The sequence below is a fragment of the Diaporthe amygdali genome (genome assembly GCF_026229845.1).
Source record: "Diaporthe amygdali strain CAA958 chromosome Unknown NODE_55_length_279518_cov_64_759621, whole genome shotgun sequence".
NCBI classification, from domain to species: domain Eukaryota; kingdom Fungi; phylum Ascomycota; class Sordariomycetes; order Diaporthales; family Diaporthaceae; genus Diaporthe; species Diaporthe amygdali.
The window spans coordinates 165,326-189,818 of NW_026517075.1; the positions used below are offsets into that span (position 1 = coordinate 165,326).

Here is a 24,493-nt window from a genome sequence, read left to right on the forward strand (position 1 = left end):
GCTGGGACAAACAATAAATAGCCACCCACCTGGGCAAGCCCTGGGAGCGACATTGTGGCTGCAGCTGACGCTTCCAACCACCCCCCCTCCAGTCGCAACACAACATCTTGTCGATAATCCGGCTAATAAATTGCCCAATAAACCAAGGCTGAGCCCCCAACAGAAGTGGCACATTTCGGACCCGACCATCATCTTCAGCTCGCCTGCCTGCTTGCTCGCTCTGGCCGAGTGCGTTGCTTACTGCAGAGTGGAAAACCCCGCCTCAGCCTCAACATCGCTGTCCGACGGGACAACATTTGAGAGCGAGACAAACCCAGTTTTTCCCCCAGGGCCCGCTCTTTCTCACTCAGGCCGAAATTTCGATATCCAGACACATTGTTGTTGTTCCTGTCGTTTCCAGACGTTGCAAATTTCCGAAGACCACACCAGATATCGACCGGGGGGGAAGCTGACTGCTCGGATGTTCCGGACGCGCATGTGGAATATGACGAGAGAGTGTCGACACCCAGGCTGAACCATTTGAAGTGCAATAATCTTTTCTCCGAAAGCAGACAATCGTTTTTCATTTTGAGTTTGAAGAGGACTATTACCTATCTATTGCTGGACAGCAGCCTGCAGACCCCGAGGGAGGCAGACAGATAGATCGACACACAGACAGCTCCGTTGAGATGGCAGCCGCTAATTTTGCCCGGCCGCCTCAGGCGCCGGTCCAACACCAACCACGGGCCAGTGGCTCCTGGGATGACCTGCTGCGCAACAAGGGCCAGGACAAGGCGCAGCAGGCGAGGGCGAGGGCGGCGCAAGGCGATCGGGGAAGGCGGCCACAGAGCAGCGGCGGGGGCGCTGGCGCGAGTGGGAGGCCGAACAGCATGGTGAACCCACCGATGCGCCGCATGGAGCTGCACCACGACAACCAGCGGTCGTCACAGGCCTTTGCCGCGCACGTCGCCGCGCTCAATGGGAAGCCGTCGCCGCTGTCGCGAGAGGTGACACTCGGATCGGACTTCGACTACGGCCCGGAATACGGAATGATGCCCGAGATCAACCACTACAGCCTCAACGACCGGCGCTATCAACCCCAGCAGGCCCCGCAGCCGCAGCGACCTGGCATGTACGCGCGGCCTCGACGTATATCCAGCGGCGGGCCCATGGCGCCACGTCCGGGCAGCTTCCACTCGTTTGACGGCACAGTGGACAGCCAGGGCCGCGCAACGCGGGCTAGTAGCTGGGGCGGGATGCCGGTGATCGAGGAGGCGCACGCATTCGAGACGTTCCCGCCAGCGCACCAGCCGTTTCGGAACTCGGCGCCGACGTGGCAGCCGCGGCGGCCTGAGCCCATCAAGGCGGTGGCGCCCCGGAAACCGGGGCCGAACGAGCTGTTCAACAAGCTGCCGGTCGAGGTCCTGAGGCTGGTCCTCGAGCACGTGCGGAGGCTGCACTTCGACGACAAGAGCAGCAGCTGCGCGACATGCTGGATGCGCGACTGCTGCGCCGTGGCCCTGTGCAACCACAAGCTGCTTGCCGTGGCGAGGGAGGCACTCTACAGCGACATCCAGCTAGTCGGCAAGGACGCCCAGCTTAGCAAGAAGTATAAGGGGCTGCATACTGCTAGGCTGGTTCTGCTTCGGCGTACGCTGCGGGCCAACAGGAGCCTCGGGGCGGTGGTGCGCTCGCTCAAGGTCCCTGCGCTGCCCGACAACGCGCCAATCGAGGCGACGAAGTACCATGACATGGTGGCATCGGTGGTGATGGCGTGTCCCAACCTGGAGCGTCTGGACGGCTTCTACCCGAGCTACCGGCATGGCAGCGATAGTCACTTCCTGCACGCCATGGAGACGCGGCGCAAGCTCAAGGAGATGACGTGGGTCATTGAGGCGGTGCCCGAGGCGTCGGTGGAACACGTCCGCTCAAGCAGCAGAAAGAGGGCGCAGTCGATGTCTAGGAAGTCCAAGAGAGCGACCTTAGCCCCAGCGCCAGCGCCCGCGGACGACGGCATCCCGGACCACTACCTGACGGCAGCACATGCCAACCGCTTTGTGCTGCGGCACGAGAACTGGAAGGAGCTGACGCACCTGACGATCCACTGTCTGCCGGGTTCTAACATGTCGCCCCACGGCATGATCGGCGCCGCCCTGACCTTTCTCCCGGGCATCGACTCGCTGTACCTGTCCCACCTGCCAGCCAGCTCCTTCAACGACGACTCCCTCCTGGGCCTGCCGCGAGCGCTAAAGAAACTTAGCCTCGCTCACTGTTCAGGTGTGACCACTGCCGGCCTATCGACCTTCGCTACCCGTGCCGCAGCCAGCTCGCTCGAGACCCTAACGCTGATCCACCAGAACATCGACAGCGCGGACGCGCTGGTGCGCATGTTCGCCAAGCTGAGCAACCTGACGACCTTTAACATCGTGCAGGCGGCGGCCCCGGCCATGGGCGACGATCCGTTCCTGTTCATGCCGTATCTCGCCTCCCGGTCGCTGAAAAAGCTGCACTGGGACGTCTTCGAGAGCGACGCGGCGGCGACGAGGGCAGACGACATCCTGGCGCGCAGCATCGCGGCCGGCGGCTTCCCTTGCTTGCGGTCGATTCGTGTGCCCAACGACCCGGAGGGGCGTTTTCAGGCGCTATGCAAGCCGCAGGAACGGGCTGACCTCGCTGGTGACAGGTACCGCCGCGGGCTGGTGAGCCAGGCCACCAACGCGGCGGGCGCGAACGCCTCGTCCACTAACCTGGCCGCCCTCGCCGGCGGGCCCAAGCAGCCCTCGACCGACGACCAGGGCGGCGCGCGCTCGTCATCCGACACCAAGGACAGCGGCAAGGAGATGCTCCCCACCCGCGAGTACGGCAGCGACCTGCACGCGGCACGGCTGGCGGCGCAGGCGCGGCTGGAGGCGGCGCGACGCTTCCCGCGGTTCGAGGCCAACGTCCTAGACGAGGACGGCGAGGTGGTGTCGACCGAGGGGCTGGCGGGCTTCATCGGCGACGCGGCCAGCCGGATCTGCTATACCCTGGTGCCGGACGCGGGCGGGTCGGACGCGAGAGGCGGGCTGGTCGTCATGGATGACCTGCTTGGTGACGGTGGCGAGGACCTGTCCCGTAAGGGGGATATCAGTAGTAATGCTGGTGGCGGGTTTGGCACGGGAATTGCGCCCTGCTGTGTTGTTCCTGGTGTGCCGGAGAGGGAGGCTGTGTTCACGAGGGGCAAGTTGGTGAAGAGGGATACTGGGGGAAAGACTGGCAAGGAGAAGGAGAAGGACAAGGACAAAGACAAGGATAAGGAGAGGGACAGGGACGGCGAGGACCCTGGCAAGGCGAGAGAGGGCTGCACGGGGCGGTGGAACTCATATAATTCCGAAGGGCTCGTGGACAAGAAGAGCGCCTCTGGCGACCGGTGGTGGCATGTTGAGCGTGGGAGGTGGAGAGGGCGAGTTGAGCTGTCTTAATTTTTTGGACAGACAGACGGTAGGAGGAGTACAGATAAAGGAGGATATCGACGGATGATGATGGATACCCAGTGCTGCAGATGGTTTTGTTTCTTGTAGATATCTCCTACGGTCTAGATGGGAAGGATAGTCATAATGATTAATGCTGTTAATCAAGCTGAGAGACACGATCGACTGGGGATATGGACTATTGGTTGAGATATCAACCTGGAGTTGGCGCGACTGAGGTGTCGAACAGATGAACTCTATATATGTTCATTTATGTCTGTATGGTGGGTGGTACGGCTCAATGCTGATTTGTCTTTGCTGGGCTACTACCGTCACCATGTCTTCCAAGCTACTGTTCCACCTGCAAGGTCCAAATAGAATGATTTTAAATAGGAGCAATAGTCCATTTACAGCAAGCCACAAGTTGGTGGGAGAGACAATCGCATCTGCTAGCGGTCTCTTCTTGACCTTTCGGTTGGCTGGTTGTGCTGAAGTGATGAAATGAGCAGCTTTTGGGGGGGGGGGACCTGGCTCCCACTCACAGACCCCAACCCTTCTCTTCTCTTTGCCGCTGCTTGCCGCGCCCCCCCAAGAAATTCCAGACGTCATCGCAGCGCCGAGCCGAGTCCGGGAAGGCCGAGAGAGATATTTCCAGGGCCCAGCGAAGACGGAGGAGGGAAATAGAAGCAGCCCGCCACTGAACATCACCCCTCTACAACGTTGTTTCCGCTCCTTTCTTTTCTTTGCAAATATTTGAGCACGGCTTTAGACGAATTGACAGTCCACAAATTCAAAAGACGCCGGCAGTCAGTCATGCGAAGGAGCCTCACCTCGACAGGTCGCAGCCTATGCTCGACCTGCTGCGCGCAGAAAAGGGCATACGCGCCGCTGGCCACGACGGCTGGGAGAGCATTTTCAACGACACAGCCGACCTCACAAAGCTCGTTGCTGAACCAGAAGCAGCAGCAGGGGCGAAGCGCATTACCACAACCATCCCACGGCGCACAGCACAGGTGGCTGTCCTCGCAATCCCAACCCCAAACCGCTGCCGAGGAAGCCCAAGAACAACAAGACCAAGACCAAAGCCAACCAACCAAGCGCTTGCCATACTACGACCTCTTCCCCGAGACCCTCCCACACGGCCCACCGCCCGAGGGCCCCTTCGATATCGACGTGCGCGCCTTGCGCCGCGAGTTCCTGCGCCTGCAAGCCACAAGCCACCCAGACTACTTCCACTCCGCGTCGACCTCTTCCACAGGCGGCAGCTCCGACAGCACAGCCAAGCTGCGGCGGCAAGCTGAGGCCGCGTCGAGTCATATAAACGCCGCATACAAGACGTTGTCGCACCCGCTGTCGCGCGCCCAGTACATCCTGGCCGAGCGGTACGGCGTCGACCTGGCGGGCGACGAGGCGGGCAGCCACACGGGCGGTGCGTCGGCAGACAGTGCGCTACTGGTCGAGGTGCTGGAGGCGCGGGAGGCGATCGATGAGGCGGAGGCTGAGGGGGACCTGGAGGGGCTGATGGAGGAGAACGAGGAGCGGATCGGGCGGTGTGTTGAGGGCTTGAAGAGAGCTTTTGAGGAAGGGGATGTTCAGGGTGCTGTAACGGAGGCGGTGAGGTTGAGGTACTGGGAGAACATTAAGGAGGGGATACGGGGGTGGGAGAAGGGGGTCGGGGGTGGTCTTTTGCACCATTAGGGAATGCTTGATCGGTTGTGGACATGGGGTGTTTGGTTCGACCTCGGTGATGGTCATGGATACGGGGCTGGATGTCCAAATCTTGAATCTTGGTAGTATATGATCGTGCAGGAATGGCAGATCATGGTATGAAGGGCAAAAGGAGGGGCCCGTTGGGCCGCTCTGTATCAGACCTTGAATAAGCGGGAGCTCTTTCACGATCGACTTTGACCGTGGGAGAGCTTGTAATATACTAGGCTATTATATAGAGACTCTCCGCAAGTGAACATAGCACAATTTAGAAAGCATCATCAGGAATCTTACTGTCACGATTGTATTAACTCAAAATTCTGTATTAACAAGTCATCTGGGATCTTTCTTGCGTTTGCAGTATTCATCTCATACCGTCAAATGTATGCGATAATTCCAGCAAGGTATGTTGAGACACATGAATTTGAATACTTTCTTTTACATTGTATCACCTTAATCACAGAGAATAGCGGAATAAAGGATTACGATCGCCCATCGTTTCCAGGACCTCCTCACTGTACTTCTCTTTGACCTCCTCCTCGCTCTGCCGTGCCCTCTTTTTATTGATAGAAAAGTACGTGACCTCGAGAGCCAAGGCCGCTACCATACCAGCGAGCACAAAAGCAAGGCAATTGCCCCATCCCGTGGGATAGCTCGGCTTCTCCCTGTCCTGGAATATAAGGCTGCCAATGATGCCACCGACGCTGCCTATTGCGATCATAAAAGCGATGCCCACGGCCCTCTTGGTCTGGCCGGCGAGGTTGTTGAGCGTCCAGGCACTTGCACCAGGGACGATGGGGTACGTGCCGATGGTAGAGAGGTGGACGCAGAAGTAGCACGCAGCGACGTTGGACCTGATGTCGCCGCTGAGCTTGAACAGCACCGAGTACGCCACCACCAGCAGCGCCTGCGGCCCCACGATGAAGGGCAGCCTCCATGTGAAACTGTCTGCCAAGATGGACGATAACACGGCCGAGATAGCTCCACAGATGTAGGGCGGCGCGGTAAGAACCTGCGCCTGCGTGCTCGTGAAGCCCACTGCAGCACTCTGAGTTAGCTATCGAACCCCCGGGAAGGATTGCCATTTGAAAAAGGGGTGCCATCTGCTTTTAGCCTGGCTTAAAAGCTGCAACTTGACAAAGCGTTTCGGTGCAAATATTTAAACAGGCTACGGGTGGCTGATGTTTTTTGTTGAAAGTTCACAATTGTACGAAGCTGCTTACTGTTAAGAATGATTTGGGGCATGGTGAACTTGAGCGCATAGTTGGGCACGGCGCTAGATAAGAATATCAGGGATTGCAGGTAGATCTGCCAATCGGTCAAGACGCTCAAGAGAACGGTCCACTGGAACCTCTGCTTCTTCTTCTCGGGACTGCTTGCCGGCTCCCTGCGGGCACCGCGATGCTTCTCATGCATCCGGATCAGAAACCGTATCTCGTGCTCGGACAGCCAACCGCCAGAGAGTGACGGCGAGTCAGGCAGTATGAAGAAGCACGAGAGCCCGACGACGACGGTCAGGAGGCCTTCGATGATGAAGATCCATCGCCACGCCTCGTAATTTCCGAGGCCGTCCATTTTGGCGATTGCGGCTGCTAGCAGACCGGAGAATGCCCCGGAGATGGCTGCGGCGCCGTAGAAGACGGCCACGCGGAGTTGCGTGAGGTGTGGTGGGTACCATTGACTGATGAGGAAGACAGCACCAGGGAAGAAACCGGCTCTGCATATAGGAATCAGTCCCTTCTTGCTTCCACAAACTCGAGCAGGGAGTGTCTTACTCGAAGACGCCCAGCAAAAACCGTCCTGCAACCAGCCCACCAAAGCTTTTAACGACGCCGCTACATGTCATGACAGTGCCCCAGCAGAACACCAATATACCGAGGTATATCGATGGTCGTTTGAAATTGAGGAGGATGGCGTTGCTAGGAATCTCGCACAAAATATATGGCACGAAAAAGATCATGGAAGCAACATTGTAATCGCTGCCCCCCATCTTCAGGCTGGCTTCTAAGCCTTGAATCTTTGCGTTTCCAATATTTGCTCTGCCAGGGCAATCATTAGCGATATCCTGCTGCAAAAATTACGAATAGACCGATATGTTATTCGGACCTGTCAAGGTTGGTAAAGAAGTAAAGCAACATGAGCATAGGCGTCAGTCGCCAGTCCACCTTGCGGTATATTCTCTTCTGCTCCTTGTCGGAGACATTGTCCAAGTAGTCGATGTCTGCTTGAGGGAGGTTGGCAGGAAGGGAGCTCTTCAGATGCTTGACCGTGGCCCTCCTGTGTTGCTGCCCCACGGGAATGGTGTCGGCGGCTTTGGAGACCAATTTCGAAGCCATTTTGAGTTCCAGTACTCTGTGGGTCCTTGTTGCTTATGGGTATTCTGTATAATAATAAAGAGGTGAGTCGGATCCGGCATGACTGGAAATCCGTCATTATGGTCACACGAAATTGAGAACGGTCTTAGACATATGAGGAGAAACCGACGAAGTGGAGGCCATGGAATATAAACTTTAGCGAGAGTGCCTCGTGGCTCACACACATTATACTTCGCAAGGATGTGGAATTCGGAATTAAATCATCACCCCAATAGTACTCTCAATTGCCGATCTCCAGCGTTGAAGTAGCACTACACTCCTGCACTCCATACTTGAGTACCAAGGTAACTTTGAAAGACAGCTGTGGTGGAGTCGTGTAGGCCATTACAAACAGATATGAAAAGCACAGCATGTAAATTTCACCCTTCAGGACTACTTGAGGATATCATTTAACAAATGCATCATCAACAACAACTTTCAACTTTTTCCTATTACGCATATCAGGCAGCTTGAACTGGTTCGAATATTGGTCGAAGCTCAGGGACCCAGTCGCCCCAATCGCCCGGCTCTTCGCTCCCGAACGATAAATCCGTCTCCCGGATAGGCGAAAAGGTTCAACGAGACATCCGGCCTGCGCGTGAGGTGGAAGTTACCCCGGTGCGGGTGCTTGATGGTTTCCATGAAATGGAAGATCATACCGCCGTAGATGACCACCACAGGGGTGTCGATGGCGCACATGATGACATCGCACTCGGCTGATTATCCATTTTTACAGGTGAATCCCGCGCAGCGTGACGGGCTTGATGATATCCCACAGCATCTTGGAATTACAAGTGTCTGCAGAACAGCTTCTAAGACGCCTTGACCGGTGTCTGCCGTCTACAACCTATTGGCAGTCTGGGGATCACATTGTAGGGTGACCTTCGGCAGAGTAGACTCACTTGAACTTCCAGGTAAATATCTGACCACCTCGCTTAGTCTTTGAGAATTCCTTGGAACTATATATGACTTTTGTGACTTGCACGACTTTGAGGATATGGCCGCACAAAAACACAACACATTAGACAAGGGTAAATCGGGGTGGAAGCCGATGCACGAGCGCTGCCCTGGCCACCTATCCCACCTTGCCCTCCTCGACCACCTGAGCCTCCCTTGCCGCCGTGGCCTCCTTTCCCCCCCGACGCCTGGCCTCCACCACCAGCGCCACCTTCGATGCGACCGATGTGTATTCCAGATTCAGGACCCAAAACATCGTGAACTTCTGGAAAAGGTAGCGGCGGAGGTACTGGCAGGCCGAGAACAGGCGGTGGAGGAGATGGCGGATCTTGTGGCCCAGTGACTGTTGGACGAGGTGTACGCTCTCGCTGCTTCGGCGGCGCCTGGACGCAACACATCATCAAAGTGTATACCGAAGCATATGCTTCAGCACGAGCAGATGCCCGACCGCCGTCCCCACCCCAGCCTCCGTCACCACCTTGGCCACCGCTGCCTCCTTGGCCTCCATGCCCGCCTTGCGCAGCCCCGCCGGTGCCAGTTCCTCCGCGCGGTTCACGGAAATTAGGACCAGAAAACCGATGATCTTGACTATCTCTGATACCATTACCTCTAACAGCAGAGTCGCCGCCTTCGTGGTGAGGTGTTTTGTCATAGAAAGGGGATCCTTCTCCGACAGCTTTGTCCCCTTGTCCGCCCGGTCGCCCCAGCCCACCACATCTTCCGTCCGCACCTGGCTCTCCTCTCCCACCTTCATCCCGAACCGAGATAGCTTGTGTGCTTCCAGCAGACAAGAGCATCTTGAGTCTCCGGTGACGGTGGATGGACCAGTCCCTTGAGTGATGACGTCGCTGGGTGCAGGTGCAGCGGCAGACGTATAGTGATGTGATCGCAATGATGAGAAAGACGCCTAGCACCACACCAAGGATGACCAAGACGGTGCGGTCCACGGTCTGGAGGTCTTTGCGCTTGTCGAGCTTGTGTTCATTCGTGAGATGTGTAAATGTAGAGAACATCTCTTGTGCAACCCTCACGTACCGAGGACTTAAGACGGGCTCCTTTCCCCGATTTGAACGTAGGTCACTACCGACGTCTTTTTTCCAATCAGAAGACTTGGAAGGAAGCATGCTCGGAGGCAGAGAAAGTCTCCAAGGCGTTGGAAATACCGTTTCAAGACAGCTCACTAATATTACATAGGCTCAACGTTTTGTGTCACGTATTGAAGCAATGTTAGGGCAGAAATAGGAAGGAACAAAGTTTTTTTTACAACAGCAGCTTTGGTCTCAAGGAATGAAGTTTCTACAACAATATCCTTTTCTTGGAGGGGCCCTTTGATGGCCGCTGGGGACAATGCTATTGCGCCCGCAGAGCCTCAATGACTCTGACCCAATCGGCGATGCCGCATTCAACTTATTCACCAAGACCCTCCCACTGAGAGCCTTGCGAGGTTGAAGCTGTGTCTTGGTATTGCTGAGCGAAGTGATTATGTGATTTGCGACGGAATGATGGAGGAGGGGTGCATTTAGAAGATTGGTGCCGTCAAACTCGCAGGATGACGGGTTACCATACAGAAATAGTAGGTGATACAGACAAAATGTAGGCCTTCGTGGCAGCCAAGTTTTCACTACCAAGGTCGAACTTGCAGGACGTTGGCTGACCATGCAGAAGCTGAACTGACTGATGACGAACTGGTGGATGGTACAGACACAAGCAATCACGCCGATTTCTACGCAGCCCGGTGTTGTGGCTGCAACGAGGATTGAGTAGTTGTAAATAGCGAAAAGAGGGATCTGAACTTATCTGTCACTATTGTCAATAGCCGGGTTCATCGTTCACAAATTGGCTAACAAACACATACACTGTACTTTCCTCAAGACCCTGCTGGTTCCCCTTCGCTCCCAGCGGCTGAGCTGCCGACTTGGAGGTAACTTATCTCCTATACAGATGGGCCATAGCATCAGGTACATTTTGGATCAGGTCGCCACCCGTTCCATCTCCAGCCGTTGCAGCAAGGCCAGGAGCGGCAACGACTAAGCCACCATGACCCGCCCCTGCGGTCCCAGATATCCCTACCCCTTTACCATCTCCACCGACTCCATGGCCCCCTTTGAAATTCCCGAACCCATCGATTTTCCCGCCCGTGCCGTAGCCTCCCTCTGCAAGAGCCGCCGTGCCGATCCCCGAGCGTATGTCTGCGCCCGTGCCATAACCGCCAGGAGCGACTTGGACCCTCTCGTCGTAGAGGACGATTATGGTCTCGCCACTTTTCAGGATCAACTCGTTCTCGGTGATCACTGGGCTGAGACCCCACTGGCGCGTGGTACCATTCCATGCGGGACGATGGATCGTAATTTCGCCCGGGAGACGATACTTCTCGCGAATTTTGGTCCTGAACCCCTTGAGCAGCACGGATTCCCTCTCAACTAGATCCAAATTGCTGTGTAAGGGACCTTGATACGGAATTTTGATTAGTTGACGACATATAATTGCGAAGAATGGCACATACTCTGCGCGTGCTTGCTTTTGATGGTGCACTTGAACTGGACCGTGGCCATGGTGTCGAGGCTGCTTCAATCAAGAAAGACGAGATGGGTATGATTGCAAGATCAGTACACCTCTTGAAGGTCGCAGTTCGCCCTTCTTAAATAGATGTGGGAGCCGAGGAGCTGGATTGTTGAAAGCAACTTTCTCACAACTGATCAGTCTAATCCTGCATACTGCCAGCCTGCCTGACCTCCTATATTCACCTATTGGAGGATGACCAGCAAGGCAGCTTGAGGCTTGCTTTCAACATCTGACTAGAACTAGATTCGTAATCCGGGCGAAGCATTGAAATGCATGTGTACTTGCAAGAAGTAGACAGTTCGCTTGCTTAATTGGACAGACCTCTGCAATCGTTGAATGGTTCGGCTGTGTACGATAGAAATCCACGGTCAAAGTCAGGCGACCTGCCTACGAACACCCCCCCCCCCCCAATTTGCAGGTGCCCCTAATCTTGCCACAACGGACTGCGCCCGCTTTCCTGCAGGCTGTGGCATGTGTAACTCTTACTGCATATTGATGCATACGTCCCGTCCTCAAGAAAACAAGTTGGAGGTCATCAGATCCCATGTCGGTCCTCGTTCCTCATTTGGAGGCACCATTCATACACTCTAACAGCTGTCTTTGCACCCCAGAATGTTCTCACGTACGTCTCTTACCATCAGAGTCTCCGGTATCAGTCCGGAGACCGAGTCGACAGAGTCGTTGAAAGAGCGATGTCGAGAGTTTACAGATCTCAAGCCGAAGAAAACATTTTTTCGGACGCGCCATGAAACACAACTCCGTCCGCTGTTGGTCTCCCTAGCACGCCACGGTGACTCGGACATGGGGACAGTCACCTTCCCATCTCAAGGTTCCAAAAAACGAGCGCTAGACAGCCTTACTCTTGCAGGTTGGAAGGTCGACGATACCTTTGCGGATTTGACAGTGTTACACTCAGCACCAGAGCCTGATCTTGAGTACGGCCCCCACCTCGCCCTCCTTTCCTCCTACATTCCTTTTCAACCGGGCAAATATGCACAATTGGGTATTATGCTAACAAGAATCAGCATCTGCGCAGTTCACGGCTTGAATGGGAACGCCTTCGATACCTTCGCCTGGGAAGGCCGGGAAATGTGGCTCCGCGACTTTTTGCCCGAGTCACGGCCTTTTCATCCTGAATTCTCACGGGCCCGCATTATGACATATGGTTACAGCTCCTTGCTGCGAGATAACAAGAATACAACTGGGCTAGACGAATGGTCCCTAGGGCTCCTCCAGAGTGTCTCGGCCGCCCGCAGATCACCATCTGTAATCTAGACTCTCTCACTCTTCCGCAAATGGTCCTTATCCGAACACACACTGACCGTAAGTGGGGAATGTAGGAACGCTCTCGTCCTATCATATTCGTATGTCACTCTCTTGGAGGAATTGTTGCAAGGCAGGTATGTTTGTTTTCCACAAAAACCTCAATCGAACTGACGTTACCTGACAACTAATCCTGGACCTCTTGGGTGGCGTAGGCGATGATTAGGTTAGAAAAGTTTCCGACCGAGGGATTGAAGCTAGAGAATTGCGGTCTCCTGTTCTTAAGCACTCCACATTCAGGGACTGTGGAAGCGGACTGGAATGACCTCTGGCTTCTGTTGGCAAAGGGAGGCGGAGTGAGCCGTGGCTCAGTCTTTACCCAGTTGCTCAGTGCCTTCAACCAAGCATCGGTCAATGCACAGGAGCAATTTTGTGCCCTCAATCCTGTACCTCCTGTTGAATGTCTGTACGAGACGCAGAAGACATCAGTCGCGGGAACGAAACGTACTGTTAGTGGCCAAGAATTTGTTGAAAATCTAATTCTTTCAGAGGGGGAAAATTTACAGAACTCTTCGGTGTCCTCGGCCTAACTAACACGTGTTTGTATAGGTTGTCTCACCAGCTTCAGCCGGCTTGATCAGACGGGCGGAGCCTATGTTGAACGTAGACCATCGGACGATCTGCAGATTCCCAGACATGTACGACCCGGGTTATATGCAGGTGCTGAACTGCCTAGACAAGATCCGAAAGTGTCTAGTGATGTCCAAGACGGAGCAGCATGGGCTTCATAACGATAACTCTGCCAGCCCCGTCCTTGCAGAAGGTATCCGGGGTGGTAACGCGGTCGGCGGAAATGCAATGAGTAATTCTCCAGGCAGCAACGCAGAGGGTGGATCGGCTGCTGGTGGGGACATCGAAGTATCATCTCCCTCTTACCGTGGCGGGTTTCCGCTGGTGGGAGGCAATGGCACAGGAGGAAACGCGGTCGGTAGCAGAGCGGTCGGAGGCACTGCGGTTGGCGGGAGTGTGCGATGGGGGTGATGGAGGATCAGGGGTGGCTGCGCCATGCAGTTCAGACTACAAACTGCCTGTTTCTCTGATACCCAAGACATCCTCTGTTGTTGATGGTCTATAAGCACGGTCTTTTAGTCTCTAAGCATTCAAATTCAGATCGTTAATGCGGTCTATCGATCAAATTCTATTTTCTAGGCATTGCACCAGGAAAGAAGCCGGCTCCACATAGTGAAATCAGTCTTTTCTTTCTCAGAGCTTCACAGCACTGAGCAGGTCGTATCTTACTCAAAGGTGCTCAGAAGAAAGCGTGCTGCAACTAGGTTCCCAAAGTTTGCAACGGCACTATATACAGCTTCGAGCTTCGACTGCTAATGGATATCGCAGACCTCAAGAGTACTATACTCTTCAAAGATCTTGCTAAGAGCCTGACCACTAAACCATTCGATCATGCCGACCCTATAATACATTCCTCCGCTTTTGTTATCACGGCGAAGGACCAATCCTCTGTAGACTATTTCGCTGTTCTCCCCACGCTTATGCTCTCCCCTATTGTCATACTCTTCCAAACCCGGCGCGCTGTCACTGTGGCCGTGGAGAAGCTCGCTTGCTTCATTGACGACTTCATTTTCAAGCCCTTTGAGATTCTTGTTTTGATCTTTGATCACCTCTTCGTTTCCCTGTCCTTGGCGTCTAGTCGTAATTGTTTGTATCAATTCAAGCACAAATGCATCTTGACGCTGATCAACGCTCTGGAAACCGGACTCATCATGGTCGATGTGCAGGGACTTGGACTGAGTACTGAATGGAGACACTCCTCCGTTGGATTGATGAAACAGCCAGAAGCGCTCGTAGCCGTCCAGGGTGTATTGCCTTATGTGTTCCTCGGGAATCCATCCTATTGAACATTGCAAGACCCTGCCTCGTATGACCAAATCGCTGCTCTCCAACTCACCAAATCGGCTGTTTTCGGAGTATTTGCATTCTGCTTTGAGCACATCTGCCACGTATTTCACAACCTCGCGCGACAGTCCACTTGGGGGGTCGTACATGACGCCGACTGTCAAAGATGCCCAAGTCCATGTCGGTAACCGAGGGTCCGTTCGGCCCAAGGCATTCTTCTGCAATGGCTGCTTCCATGCTCCAAAATAGTAACAATGCCAAAGCAGGTCTTCAAGAATGCTCCCAGACCACAGGCCACCCAAGTAGCGCTCGTGACAACGGGATGTCTGTATTTGTTCAGCGATCGCTGCAAGAGCTGGGAGGCGATCTTGCGGGTGGCTGAGGTCTAGATCTGAATATTGCTGCACGATCAAATCCCTCCATTCCTTTTGGACACAAGAGTCAGGGGTCCTGTTGCACTCCTGCGAAGTTTTAGACGGTGATCCAGAGTCCTCTTTCCGTGTTGTCATCATAGACATGTATCTTCTCTTTTGCTCTGTGTCTCCTTGTTGTGTACTCATGGCACCACACTCGCATGCAGTGAACGAATAACATTGAAATATTATCTCATCGTCGTCGAAGAAAAGAACTCTGGGCGACACTAGGCGTTCTTGATATGCCCAAGCTCGGCGTAAAAGCGGTCCGACACAATCAGTTAAGTATTGGAAATCGCCATAAGAACCATCCCAAAGATAATGTGGAAATCTTCCATAAAGTGGGTGGAGCTGAGAATCCTCAAGTTGTAGCTTGGCGAATAGCTTGGCTTTATCCCTACTGGTCTTTACTTTGAGCCCGGATTTGGGACTTGTCCCAGATAGAGCTGCAAGCGTCACATAGGAATTCCGGTAGACTCCAAACATCTGTGCAGCCTCTCGGCGCCATTCCTCTGGATCCTGTTGTATGATGCAGAGACTGTCGATCCAGAGATAATCCACTTCGAGATACTGCGTGAACTCGACGGCTTGTTGGAAAGTAGTTGGCAAACTCGTCCACGAAATACGTGTACAGTTTCTTTCGAGGGTCGCGGATGTAGTCATGCACCCTTGATACCCTCCCCAACAGTAACTCAGTGTGACGTAGCGAGTCCCGCACTGCAGCATCCAGAGTTAGCGATCAAAGAAATGGGAAGAAGTTTATTCCAGATGTAGGTCGAAGCAAGCCACCTCATAATTACATATTGCCAGTCTCAAACGCTGCAGCCTGGTACAGTGCTTTAAAACAAACAGCGAACAGACCACACATGTATTAAACTTTTTCCCATTAAGAAATTGAAACATTATCCAGAGGCTGCTTACAGAAATGGACGATCCGTTTCCAAGACGGACGTCTTCGCTTGCAGGGAAGAAGGCGTTCACGTTGATCAAACGAGTTGGTAGAAATGCGCTACTTTTATCCGTTGCGCATCTGATGTGAGATCGTAGACAATCATCGATATAGCGTCGTGCGAATGGTGTGAAGTCCTTGATCTCACGCGTCCATTGACATCAGGGAATTTGACGATATGAATAAAGCTCTGGCGGTGGTGGAGGATCTGCTGCTGGCGTGAAGGCAACCATATCATGTCGGCGGTTGGATGTAGAGTCGCCGGACAAGAACGTTATGATACCACCCCTGCAGCGCAAGAACTCTATTTGCTCCAATTTCTTGTTGTCTCGGAGTGCTATGTATTTGATTGCACTACTTATGAACTGGCAACTGGCGCAACTGGTATCTGAAGGCGGCAGCCAGAGCAGTTGCCTTCCTGCTTCAGGTATCCAGGGCAAGTTCAAGAAGCTTTGAAATTTGCCGTCCCACCCACACCGCATGCAGGTCCCTGACGAACTGCCAGGAATTAGCCACCCCTTCTCATCCAATCGTTGAACCAAGTCGATGATTATGGGCACCCTCAAGTGTGATGCATCGTTGACTAAGTGCTGGTCGTGTTCTCCGCTGGACATATTGGATAGACCTTCTGTTTCACGCCCTCCGGCAGATTGGGCGGTATCCATGTTCGCCGCAGAGTAGCGATGCTCAAGAGAATGAATGCCGATTTAGCTGCTATGGGAAAAGATCAAAGTCGCGAGAGACGGTAACCATTGTATGGACAGTAAAACTTGCTAGAAGAGAAGAGGGATGATTGACTGGGCCGCTAGTGCCCCTCTTTATTCTGGATTCGGCTGAAACATTTAGCTGGCTGATTTGTCCTACGTCAGCTTGCAAAATCAGGATAAGGCTTCACCCATTGAAGTCTTTCCACTCGTTCGTCCAGCTGGCTGTGCTACCACACTGCTGACGCAGGTAGGGCGCATCCATAATACACTTACCGAGTCTTTTTTATACAGGCTGACAGGTCGTCTAGCTCCACTTATCTGACGTCTGGGCCTGGAAGTAGAAATAATCGCCACGTCTAAACATTTGTAACATCGGACGGGTCCGTTGTGTACCAGTAAGTGATCGTCAGCCGCGCATTTCCGATATTTAGTAGAAGCTCCCCGCTAGGCATATTACTACTGAGCTATCATCAACTTACTTGGTATAGCTGGATCTTTTTGAAGTGAAATTTCTTAGGCCACGTTATCGATTCTGATCTCATTGGCAGTGACTACGACAGGCGACTAAGTCATCACCCGAAAGGTCTGTTGTACATTGGCGACAAGAAACGAGCTTGAAGAAATACAAAGCCTGTTGTATGAGCTTGCGGACAGGCTTGGATGCAATGCAAACTGATAGATAGCCGGTTCCAAGTATTGAAGGCCAAGCGCCTAAATTTAGTCCATTTTCCGGTGGCTAATTGTGCTTCCTGTAAGCTGTCCTTCGCCGAAAACGACGGTGTTCGTCATTGGTGGCTGAGCTTGCCCTCGTAGAAGGCGAATGACGGTTTCGCATCCAGCGATACTGAGACCAGGCTTTCATCTGCAAGGGGCCAACCGAGAAGGGAACAGAAGGTGTGCAGTAAAGGCAGATCAGTATCCCCCTTCTTGGTAGGCAGTTTCGGGGTAGCGTGGCGAGAGAAGTTGTCGCGGAAGCCAAGATGCGTTTATTTTGGTGACTGTTGGCTGGGTCACGTATTCGAATACGATGCGCGTTTGGGGATGTTGGTGTTGATTTGTGTGTGTGTTGCTTGCTTGGTTACAGGAAGCAGCCGAAGGCTGCATCGCTCCAAGGCCTACTTATAGCCGTAGGCCCAACGGACCAATCAGCTCGCTACAAACGCTAACGCTATTATTCACACAGATTCAGAAAAAGATTGTATGTCAGTTTGTTTCAAAGGCTTTGCTGTTGATTTGCCCCTGTGTTGTTTTTGGCCTTTTGAGAGCGCAGAAAAAGCTGTAGCCTTTGACTTTTTTGCCTTGTTACCCTTGGTATTGTCGGAAGAAGCCGAGGCGCTGGCGGCTAAGCCTGCTGGCTTGTGGGCCAGGTACCGTGTCTTGATTCACAAAACTGCTCGGGAGCGGTGTTCCATGTTGGTCTTGTCGAGGCTCATGAACTCATCTTGACGTACGATGGAGAGACTACATTTCGAACCGACGGGCCTGACGCCGCGGTTCTCTCAATAGGAAGAGCTGCGGAATGGACAGAGCTATGTGGATCTCGCGATTGGCAGCCGTTCTGTCGTATTGTGTGTGGCAGTCCGAGGACCGAAGTATTACATGTTGCGCTTCGATGTTGAAGTGCCTCTCTCGCAGTTTCCTGTGGCTGGAAGAGTGAAACGGGCAGATTTTGCCGTCTGGAAGGAGATAGGCCCGGAAAACATGTATTCGACAGTCCGTGTGACCTGGAAATCGCCAGGCAGTTGCTTTGGATCGAATGCTGGCAAGCTCGCTGGGTAACTCTACGAGGTCGACGAGGGTGGCGGTCCTAACCGGTGACTGGAGCCGATGATGGTTGCTGTGCTGGCGTCGGTGGGTTGTAGTATTGTCCTCAAGTTCGGTTCCATCATCTTTTCCAATCGCGTTGGCTTGTTGAAGTGGAAGGGTATGTGTCAGAGTTGCAAATTGGCTCAGAAGGATGGTATTTGACTGTGATCACTGCTTTCATCATCCTCGAGATACTCCTTGCTCTCCTCACCGTCATCCTTGTCAGCAGGATTCGCCGCTTTCTTTCTTCCATCTCTCAACTTCTATTGCCTGCTATCAGACATCTCCGAGTCGTTGTCATTGTCAAATGATCGTTTCCGTCCCCGGGTGTCATCCAACAACAAAAGTCTCCAGCAGACCTGTGAGTGCCGAGCTCTTGGTCAATCTCCCGGAATACCCATGGATTGGGACCTGAGAGTGGATTGCAAACTGCAAATTGCAGTGCGAACGATAGATGCCCCTCCGAGCTTGTTTCTGGCATGGCTCTCCAAGCACATATTCCCGTAGTATACTCTCGGGTGCCTCTGGCAATGACATCACAGAAGGCAACTCTTCCAGCTGAGGGATGGCACCAAGACAAAGGTGATGGGGCTCGACGTGATTATGACGGTGAAAGACATTTCCCGGTCTGAGCAGTGGCTAAATGAGCCGCCGGGCTGGGGCGGGAGGTTGCAAGGCCGGGGCAGCTCCAGGCAAGCCCAGGCTGCTGTAGAGAAGCCGCGTACCGCTCCGGATGGCGTGACTGCTGGGCTCGAGGACGTTCTGAGCTGTGCCAGGATAGGTTGTCCTTGTGTTACAGACTGTGCCTTTTTGATCGCTTATCGGTAGGCTGTTAGGCGGTGGGCGGGCGTGGATGATCCGGATGAGGCTACTCGCACTGCTGTCATCCTCATCCTTTCCAACTGCGAGCTTTTTGAAGACGTTCAGTTTTTTTTCTTCCTGTGCCTGCTCCTGGGCTTCCCCGTCTGGCACGATTGTGCACTTGTACTTTTGTTGGAATGCATCCGGATCTGCTCTCATCTCCTTCCTTAATTCACAATTCTCCTCTGGTCGGAGTCGCTGGTATAGTTGTGCATGGACGATGTGAGGCTGGCGTGGTAGTGACTCGGGGTTTGTGAGATCTGGAGGCTGGACGGGATAGTCGTGGCCACAGGGCCCGGGTTCAGAAGGTCTCAACACAGTAGCGGGGCCCGAGCTGAGAATGCGTTTGTCGAAAGTAACTTGCAATCCGACTCGGTATCCAGTATTGTGTGCTTGCGCGGGTGGTGCTCGCGGTATCTTGTCTCGGCATGATCTTGGTCGTCGAATGTGATGACGTTCCTTCGCGAACTTGCCCTTGCTCTGTTCGCCGCCGGGGAGAGAAGTACGAGAAACAGAGCCTGCTGTGGTGGTGTTTTTACAATTGTATCCTCGCACGGCACTCTCTACAGAGCATGGGTCCAGATCTGCTGGCGGCGAAGCGGAACAACGAAATCGCACGTCCATCCACACAATTGCATGCTCCAGGCTTGTGTTTTTGGTCAAGTTCAACATGCGATCTTTGATCTGGCCTCGCGTCGCAGCAGCTAACGAAGATGTGGTCGACCAACCGCTTTGATCCGTTCCAAGACTGTCTTTGCCTTCCATTCGGCTAATGGGGAGTCGATCCCAAGGTTTTCATCCGCCAGGTTGGCAAAACCACCCTGGACTAGCAGGGATTCGGACCGGATGCAATCATTTTAGAAAGTCGAAAACTAGATCAGGGTCTCGATCATGCCAGCTTGTTTGGTCGCGTCAAGGCCGAAGTATTGAAGCAACTCAACTGGGTCGTTCATGACCCTCTTCCACTCGGCTGCGAGAGTCAGATCAGTGGCGAAGAGTTGTGTCCCTTTGGCTTCATTCAGCATTTGGAACAGCATGACTATAGCTGCAGCGACATGGCACTCACCTGAACTCGAGCTCCTTGCTTGTGTATGGCCCGCGTTGGCGGGGTGTGGTGTCGCCCATGTTGGCCTGGTCTATGTGATGGCTGTCAGGATACATGATTCATCTTCAATCGCGTTGCGAAAATAAGCACCAGGGATAAAGGCCTCCAGCTGTTGGGCCGACCGGCACGGACTGGCGGCTTCTCCAGCTGGCGTCTGGGCCAGGTAACGCTCTTTGGATCGTCAAATTGCCTTGAACCAGTGCTTCTTGTCGCGATCAGGGAGGCTCGTCGATATCGGACGCCGTCCAAGCCGGGATGTCGGCGGGCCCTGACCCAACATTGCCTAGAGAGTATCCTCTCGCTGTGAGATGCACTTTCAACATATCACCTACAGCAATCCGCCCTACCACGTGGAAGGATAGGCGTCGAAGGAGATCTGCGAGAAGAATAAGGATAGCCAACGCCACAGGGACGGATGCTCTCTCTCCATAATGAAGGGTTTCATGTTGTCGTCCCAGGGCGTATTCTGCACAGCCTCGGGAATCCTTGCGTCGAATTGTAGCAAATGGTGTAGAAGGACGACCTCTGATACTGTCCGCTGTGGAGCAGGTGACAGTCAGGACAGACATGATGCAGGGCCGGCGCGTGCCTCTGAGACCTGCCGAGCAGCTGTGTGAGGCTCCTCTCGCAGAGGTGGCGCCCGTGTTTGTCTCGAACAAAGCTGGGCGGTTGCCGAGCCGTGTATCGCCGCTTTCCTCGTCGACCTGGTACCCTGTGAAAGTCGTGCTTCCGTTTGGCGACCACAAAGCGGAATACGTCACTTGCGGCAGTATGGATATTCCCTTAGGAGTTCCTCCTTGGTGGGCCATCTCGCCTCATCAATCCCCTTCCAGAGGAAAACAGTATTGTACATGCCAGAAAGACATTCCTGGCCCGACAGTCCATGGCATTTGATCAATTCTTCCTTTTTCCCTTTCTGTCTCGCGCAGCCTAAACAATCTGCTGTGGACCAATGTGTGTCATTTGAGCAACCTTTCCGGGGACAGAACCGGCGCCTAGAAAGACAATTCTTGCATGCCTGCAGATTGCTTCGTGCATTTGCTTCGTGCATTTGCTTTCTTCTTGCCATCGCAACCGTATGGACCGAGCGTGTTGACGGCGAGCACAGGCACCCGCTGTTCTGCGTCCTCCTGTGTATATTGGGAGGGTCTGTTGAGGAGGTTTAGATGCGTAGCTGGGTAGCCAACTCGGTCGCATTTAGTTTCCCGATGGCTAGTGATGAGAGCTGATTGCAACGGCCCTCCCATACCGGGGCGAGAGGGGTCCCTGCGGGAGAGCGCGAGAGCGCCTCATTGACCGTGTCGGTAAACGAGTTTACGACACGAGACACGCTCTCTTCGGCTTTAGTCAGGTCCACGCACGTCTTACGAAAGACGTAGCGCAATGCCTCCAGCGCGATCAATCCCCAGAAGTGCGTATCCCCGACGGACTGGTGAGGTTCCCGACCGCACTGCAGGTCGATCTCGGGTCGATTGCCCTCAGGAAGGCCTGTTAGTGTTCGTCGACGTTGCGAAGGTGGCCCTTTCTATCGGCATCTGATCAAAGGAACGCATCGATTAGAGCTTCTGTCCTATGCTGAGGTCACCGAGTTTGATAATGAGATGGTGTCTGTGGAGGCTGGACGACCTCCTTCCGGGACCCACCCGGGCAAGATAATCAGCCTGACTGGTCTGATCGTTGACCTCAAGCTCGAGGGTGAGAAGAAACCCGGTGCCGTCCCCGGATCTATGCGGAAAGAGAAGAGCTCTATCCTTCACACTGCCACAAGAGCTATGGACACCGTCTCTTCCCTTGATGACGTGCTGGGTTAGATAATGACTGGTGTGATCCCCTGGGCGCAGGCGATATTGCCGCGTACCGCTGTAGAAGGTCTTCAGCAGGTAAACTGGACCAAACTCAAGGCCATTCCAGAATTATGGAACTTTCACACAAGCAGGCACGCCCTCTCCTGATTCGTGCTCGCTACTGCCGGCAGAGGGCAACGGAGCGATACCAAAGAAACGGCGCTGTCTGACAGATTTGCCCTCTTTCGAATGGACCAGAACTCGGATCTGTCGTCCTCTGGTGTGGCCTCAACCTGTGTGAAGAGGTTGCTAGGGGGATGGACTAAGACGCGAGCCTGTTGGCTCTGCTATGAACAAAAGCCTTCCATAGAATCGAGCACTGGAGGAACGGGGTCTAGCTCTGATGCGAGTGCGTTGTCGACAAGGACCATGTGTCCGCTCTCTGGGATGTACAGCTGGTACTTATCCCAGCTTAGTCTGCCTGAATCGGACACGATTGGCCGGGGGAAGGGGCATGAAGAGCGCGTTCTCTGCAGCATCACCAAAGAGGTAGGAATAATGTGTCTTCTACCGCTGAAGTGCCGGAGATCTGTTGCTAGAGAATTATCTCATCAGCCAACTTAACCCTGATAAGGATCTGGACAACCATACTTGCTTGTAGGTACTGGCTGTGTCTAGACCGCCGAGAACGAGGTGGGGCACACATAGCTCTCTGTGTCATGCCGACATGCCTGTGAGGTGCCGTGGAGGACAGATGTGATCTGTCTCATAGAATAAGTCACGTGAATGTCACACACCACAACATGTTTCTTGTAAAGAGGAACGGGCAGAACATACCACACATGCATATGAATGTCCGAGGCTCTCCTTCCATCGCTTTGTGCGCCTGCCCGTGTAGTTGGGATTTCGGTCTCGAGTGGAGCATGGGCTGGTGTGGGGTTGGAGATCGAAACTGTCATAAGAGGGCTTGTCCCTCTGACTGAGCTTCCATGTCGTTCCTGTGGTTACGGAGGCCGAGTGGGCTCTCCTGGGAAGGTAATCTGACTATGGGTAAATGTAGGCGAAATGCCATTGACATTTGCACGGAATGATGTCGACTAATACTCTGTTGTATATCGCATCATGCAAGGTATGACTGTGCTTTGATGACGAGCTGATTCAGTCATGAGGTGTTGGAGTTGCCTCCGGAAGATACACAGATCTGGGAATCTTCGTTAGATCGTGAAGACCCTTCTGATATAGGAGAGTGATGATACCTTCAAGTTGCTAGTCAGCATTGCAGACAAGCAAAAGATGCCAAAGGGCATGGGGGTTTGAGTGCCATCATGGATGGCTTGTGAGTAAGTTTCATTATATATAGATGGACAAAGGAGATGCAGAAGAAGGGTTTCCACAACTCTCGTCTACGGCGAGCTCTGGCTGTATATACTTGATCGCTGTCCGCGGGATGAGCGCCTGAAGGCCATGTTCAACCTCTACGGTCAAAGTCAACGTGAGACGCAAGTTGTTTGGAAATGCAATCACGAAGAGAAATCACGACGCAGTCCAGTTTGTCAAACCCGGTGTGTGTCAACAAACCCAAACTAGACCACGTTTGCGCAAGCAAAAATATGAAGGAAACATCATGTTTGAACGGGCCAGGAAGGTTTGATGACTTGCTGATTGCCATGGTTTGGCTGCAAACCATCGGCCGGAACAGTTGATCTAGTTGATTGATAGAACGCAAATGCGACCGTTTGCTCAAACCTCTTCATTTACACACGAGCGCAGTGCATCTCGCCTCAACAAACTCATGCAATCATTGACAAACCAGAATAGCTTGAAGTTGTAGTTGTGGCGAGTTAGGATTCGACATCGAACCACACCATACACGCTTGTCGATGGCAAACTTGGCGAACCATGACATTCTGGACAACGAAATGATTTCCAAGGTGCGCGTCAGAGCCACAACGGCAGCAGAGGACAATTTTGCCAGGCTGCCAGGGACATTCGTCTGTGAGCAGGTCTTTTGCAGTGGCATTGACGCAGCCTGTGCCAATGCCTACTCTTCTCGAGACACTATTTCTCGCTGCTTGAGATGATAAGATCTGAAAAGCGTGCTTGAGACCAACTTGTGTGCTACAGGGTGTGAGTAACCTGGGCGGGCAGTATCAGACCTTACACGTCGCGGCCCTAGCATGCACGTCGAGACATAGTATGTCCATTGGTGATGACCTATTGCTATGCAACCATACGACTTCCAGATCGCTGGCGATGTCCACTCAGACGTTTTAAATATACTATCGCCCTTGAAGGTCTTTCATGAGTGTAGCAGGCAGCTTGGATCTCTGTGAATTGTGTTCCATTTGATTTGTCTGTCCCAAAGTTGTGACTAGTACTGCCACACGTGGGGGCACCGGTGGAGATCATATGCATAATTGCCTTTGAGACGACAAGTTAAATTGTTGCTTTTGGTAGACTCGTTCGGTATCTTTTCAATAATTATCATCAACGAGATATCAATGCGGCTGGGTGAGGCGTATCGTGTCGGTAATCACAGTGTGCTTCGTCAAGTAAAGGTTGCCGTCAGGAACCTACTTAGGTACGTGGCAACTGATTTTTGGAATTTTGAAGTTAGTCTTCATTTTGCAAGCAATTCTTGGACACCGTAGCTTTTACTGGAATGCTCTTAGAATCGTCTTGC

General features: G+C 53.3%; 10 protein-coding genes across 10 annotated transcripts; 4 read left to right on the forward strand and 6 right to left on the reverse strand.

The window, feature by feature from the left end:
• Window positions 1–668: 668 nt before the first annotated feature.
• Window positions 669–3,440, forward strand: J7T55_010915 (uncharacterized protein; the record flags this gene model as incomplete). The annotated part of the gene is made up of 1 exon (XM_053135478.1): window positions 669–3,440. The coding sequence occupies one exon, from the start codon at window positions 669–671 to the stop codon at window positions 3,438–3,440; it is 2,772 nt and encodes a 923-aa protein (XP_052986873.1).
• An 801-nt stretch (window positions 3,441–4,241) lies between these two features.
• On the forward strand, window positions 4,242–5,126 carry J7T55_010916 (uncharacterized protein; the record flags this gene model as incomplete). The annotated part of the gene is made up of 1 exon (XM_053135479.1): window positions 4,242–5,126. The coding sequence occupies one exon, from the start codon at window positions 4,242–4,244 to the stop codon at window positions 5,124–5,126; it is 885 nt and encodes a 294-aa protein (XP_052986874.1).
• A 466-nt stretch (window positions 5,127–5,592) lies between these two features.
• On the reverse strand, window positions 5,593–7,471 carry J7T55_010917 (uncharacterized protein; the record flags this gene model as incomplete). The annotated part of the gene is made up of 4 exons (XM_053135480.1): window positions 5,593–6,173; window positions 6,359–6,852; window positions 6,911–7,174; window positions 7,242–7,471. 4 exons carry the CDS (start codon window positions 7,469–7,471, stop codon window positions 5,593–5,595), a joined length of 1,569 nt encoding a protein of 522 aa, XP_052986875.1.
• Window positions 7,472–8,564: 1,093 nt separating this feature from the next.
• On the reverse strand, window positions 8,565–10,998 carry J7T55_010918 (uncharacterized protein; the record flags this gene model as incomplete). The annotated part of the gene is made up of 6 exons (XM_053135481.1): window positions 8,565–8,814; window positions 8,860–9,223; window positions 9,366–9,420; window positions 10,102–10,238; window positions 10,525–10,866; window positions 10,950–10,998. 6 exons carry the CDS (start codon window positions 10,996–10,998, stop codon window positions 8,565–8,567), a joined length of 1,197 nt encoding a protein of 398 aa, XP_052986876.1.
• A 622-nt stretch (window positions 10,999–11,620) lies between these two features.
• On the forward strand, window positions 11,621–12,283 carry J7T55_010919 (uncharacterized protein; the record flags this gene model as incomplete). Its single annotated transcript, XM_053135482.1, has 1 exon — window positions 11,621–12,283. The coding sequence occupies one exon, from the start codon at window positions 11,621–11,623 to the stop codon at window positions 12,281–12,283; it is 663 nt and encodes a 220-aa protein (XP_052986877.1).
• Window positions 12,284–12,374: 91 nt separating this feature from the next.
• On the forward strand, window positions 12,375–13,312 carry J7T55_010920 (uncharacterized protein; the record flags this gene model as incomplete). Its single annotated transcript, XM_053135483.1, has 3 exons — window positions 12,375–12,408; window positions 12,572–12,780; window positions 12,881–13,312. 3 exons carry the CDS (start codon window positions 12,375–12,377, stop codon window positions 13,310–13,312), a joined length of 675 nt encoding a protein of 224 aa, XP_052986878.1.
• Window positions 13,313–13,653: 341 nt separating this feature from the next.
• On the reverse strand, window positions 13,654–14,703 carry J7T55_010921 (uncharacterized protein; the record flags this gene model as incomplete). The annotated part of the gene is made up of 1 exon (XM_053135484.1): window positions 13,654–14,703. One exon carries the CDS (start codon window positions 14,701–14,703, stop codon window positions 13,654–13,656), a length of 1,050 nt encoding a protein of 349 aa, XP_052986879.1.
• A 1,005-nt stretch (window positions 14,704–15,708) lies between these two features.
• Window positions 15,709–16,161, reverse strand: J7T55_010922 (uncharacterized protein; the record flags this gene model as incomplete). The annotated part of the gene is made up of 1 exon (XM_053135485.1): window positions 15,709–16,161. The coding sequence occupies one exon, from the start codon at window positions 16,159–16,161 to the stop codon at window positions 15,709–15,711; it is 453 nt and encodes a 150-aa protein (XP_052986880.1).
• A 2,538-nt stretch (window positions 16,162–18,699) lies between these two features.
• J7T55_010923 (uncharacterized protein) lies at window positions 18,700–19,686 on the reverse strand (the record flags this gene model as incomplete). The annotated part of the gene is made up of 1 exon (XM_053135486.1): window positions 18,700–19,686. The coding sequence occupies one exon, from the start codon at window positions 19,684–19,686 to the stop codon at window positions 18,700–18,702; it is 987 nt and encodes a 328-aa protein (XP_052986881.1).
• A 107-nt stretch (window positions 19,687–19,793) lies between these two features.
• Window positions 19,794–22,349, reverse strand: J7T55_010924 (uncharacterized protein; the record flags this gene model as incomplete). The annotated part of the gene is made up of 7 exons (XM_053135487.1): window positions 19,794–19,891; window positions 19,988–20,057; window positions 20,359–20,738; window positions 21,102–21,156; window positions 21,276–21,503; window positions 21,670–21,911; window positions 22,166–22,349. The coding sequence occupies 7 exons, from the start codon at window positions 22,347–22,349 to the stop codon at window positions 19,794–19,796; spliced, it is 1,257 nt and encodes a 418-aa protein (XP_052986882.1).
• Between the last annotated feature and the right edge of the window lie 2,144 nt (window positions 22,350–24,493).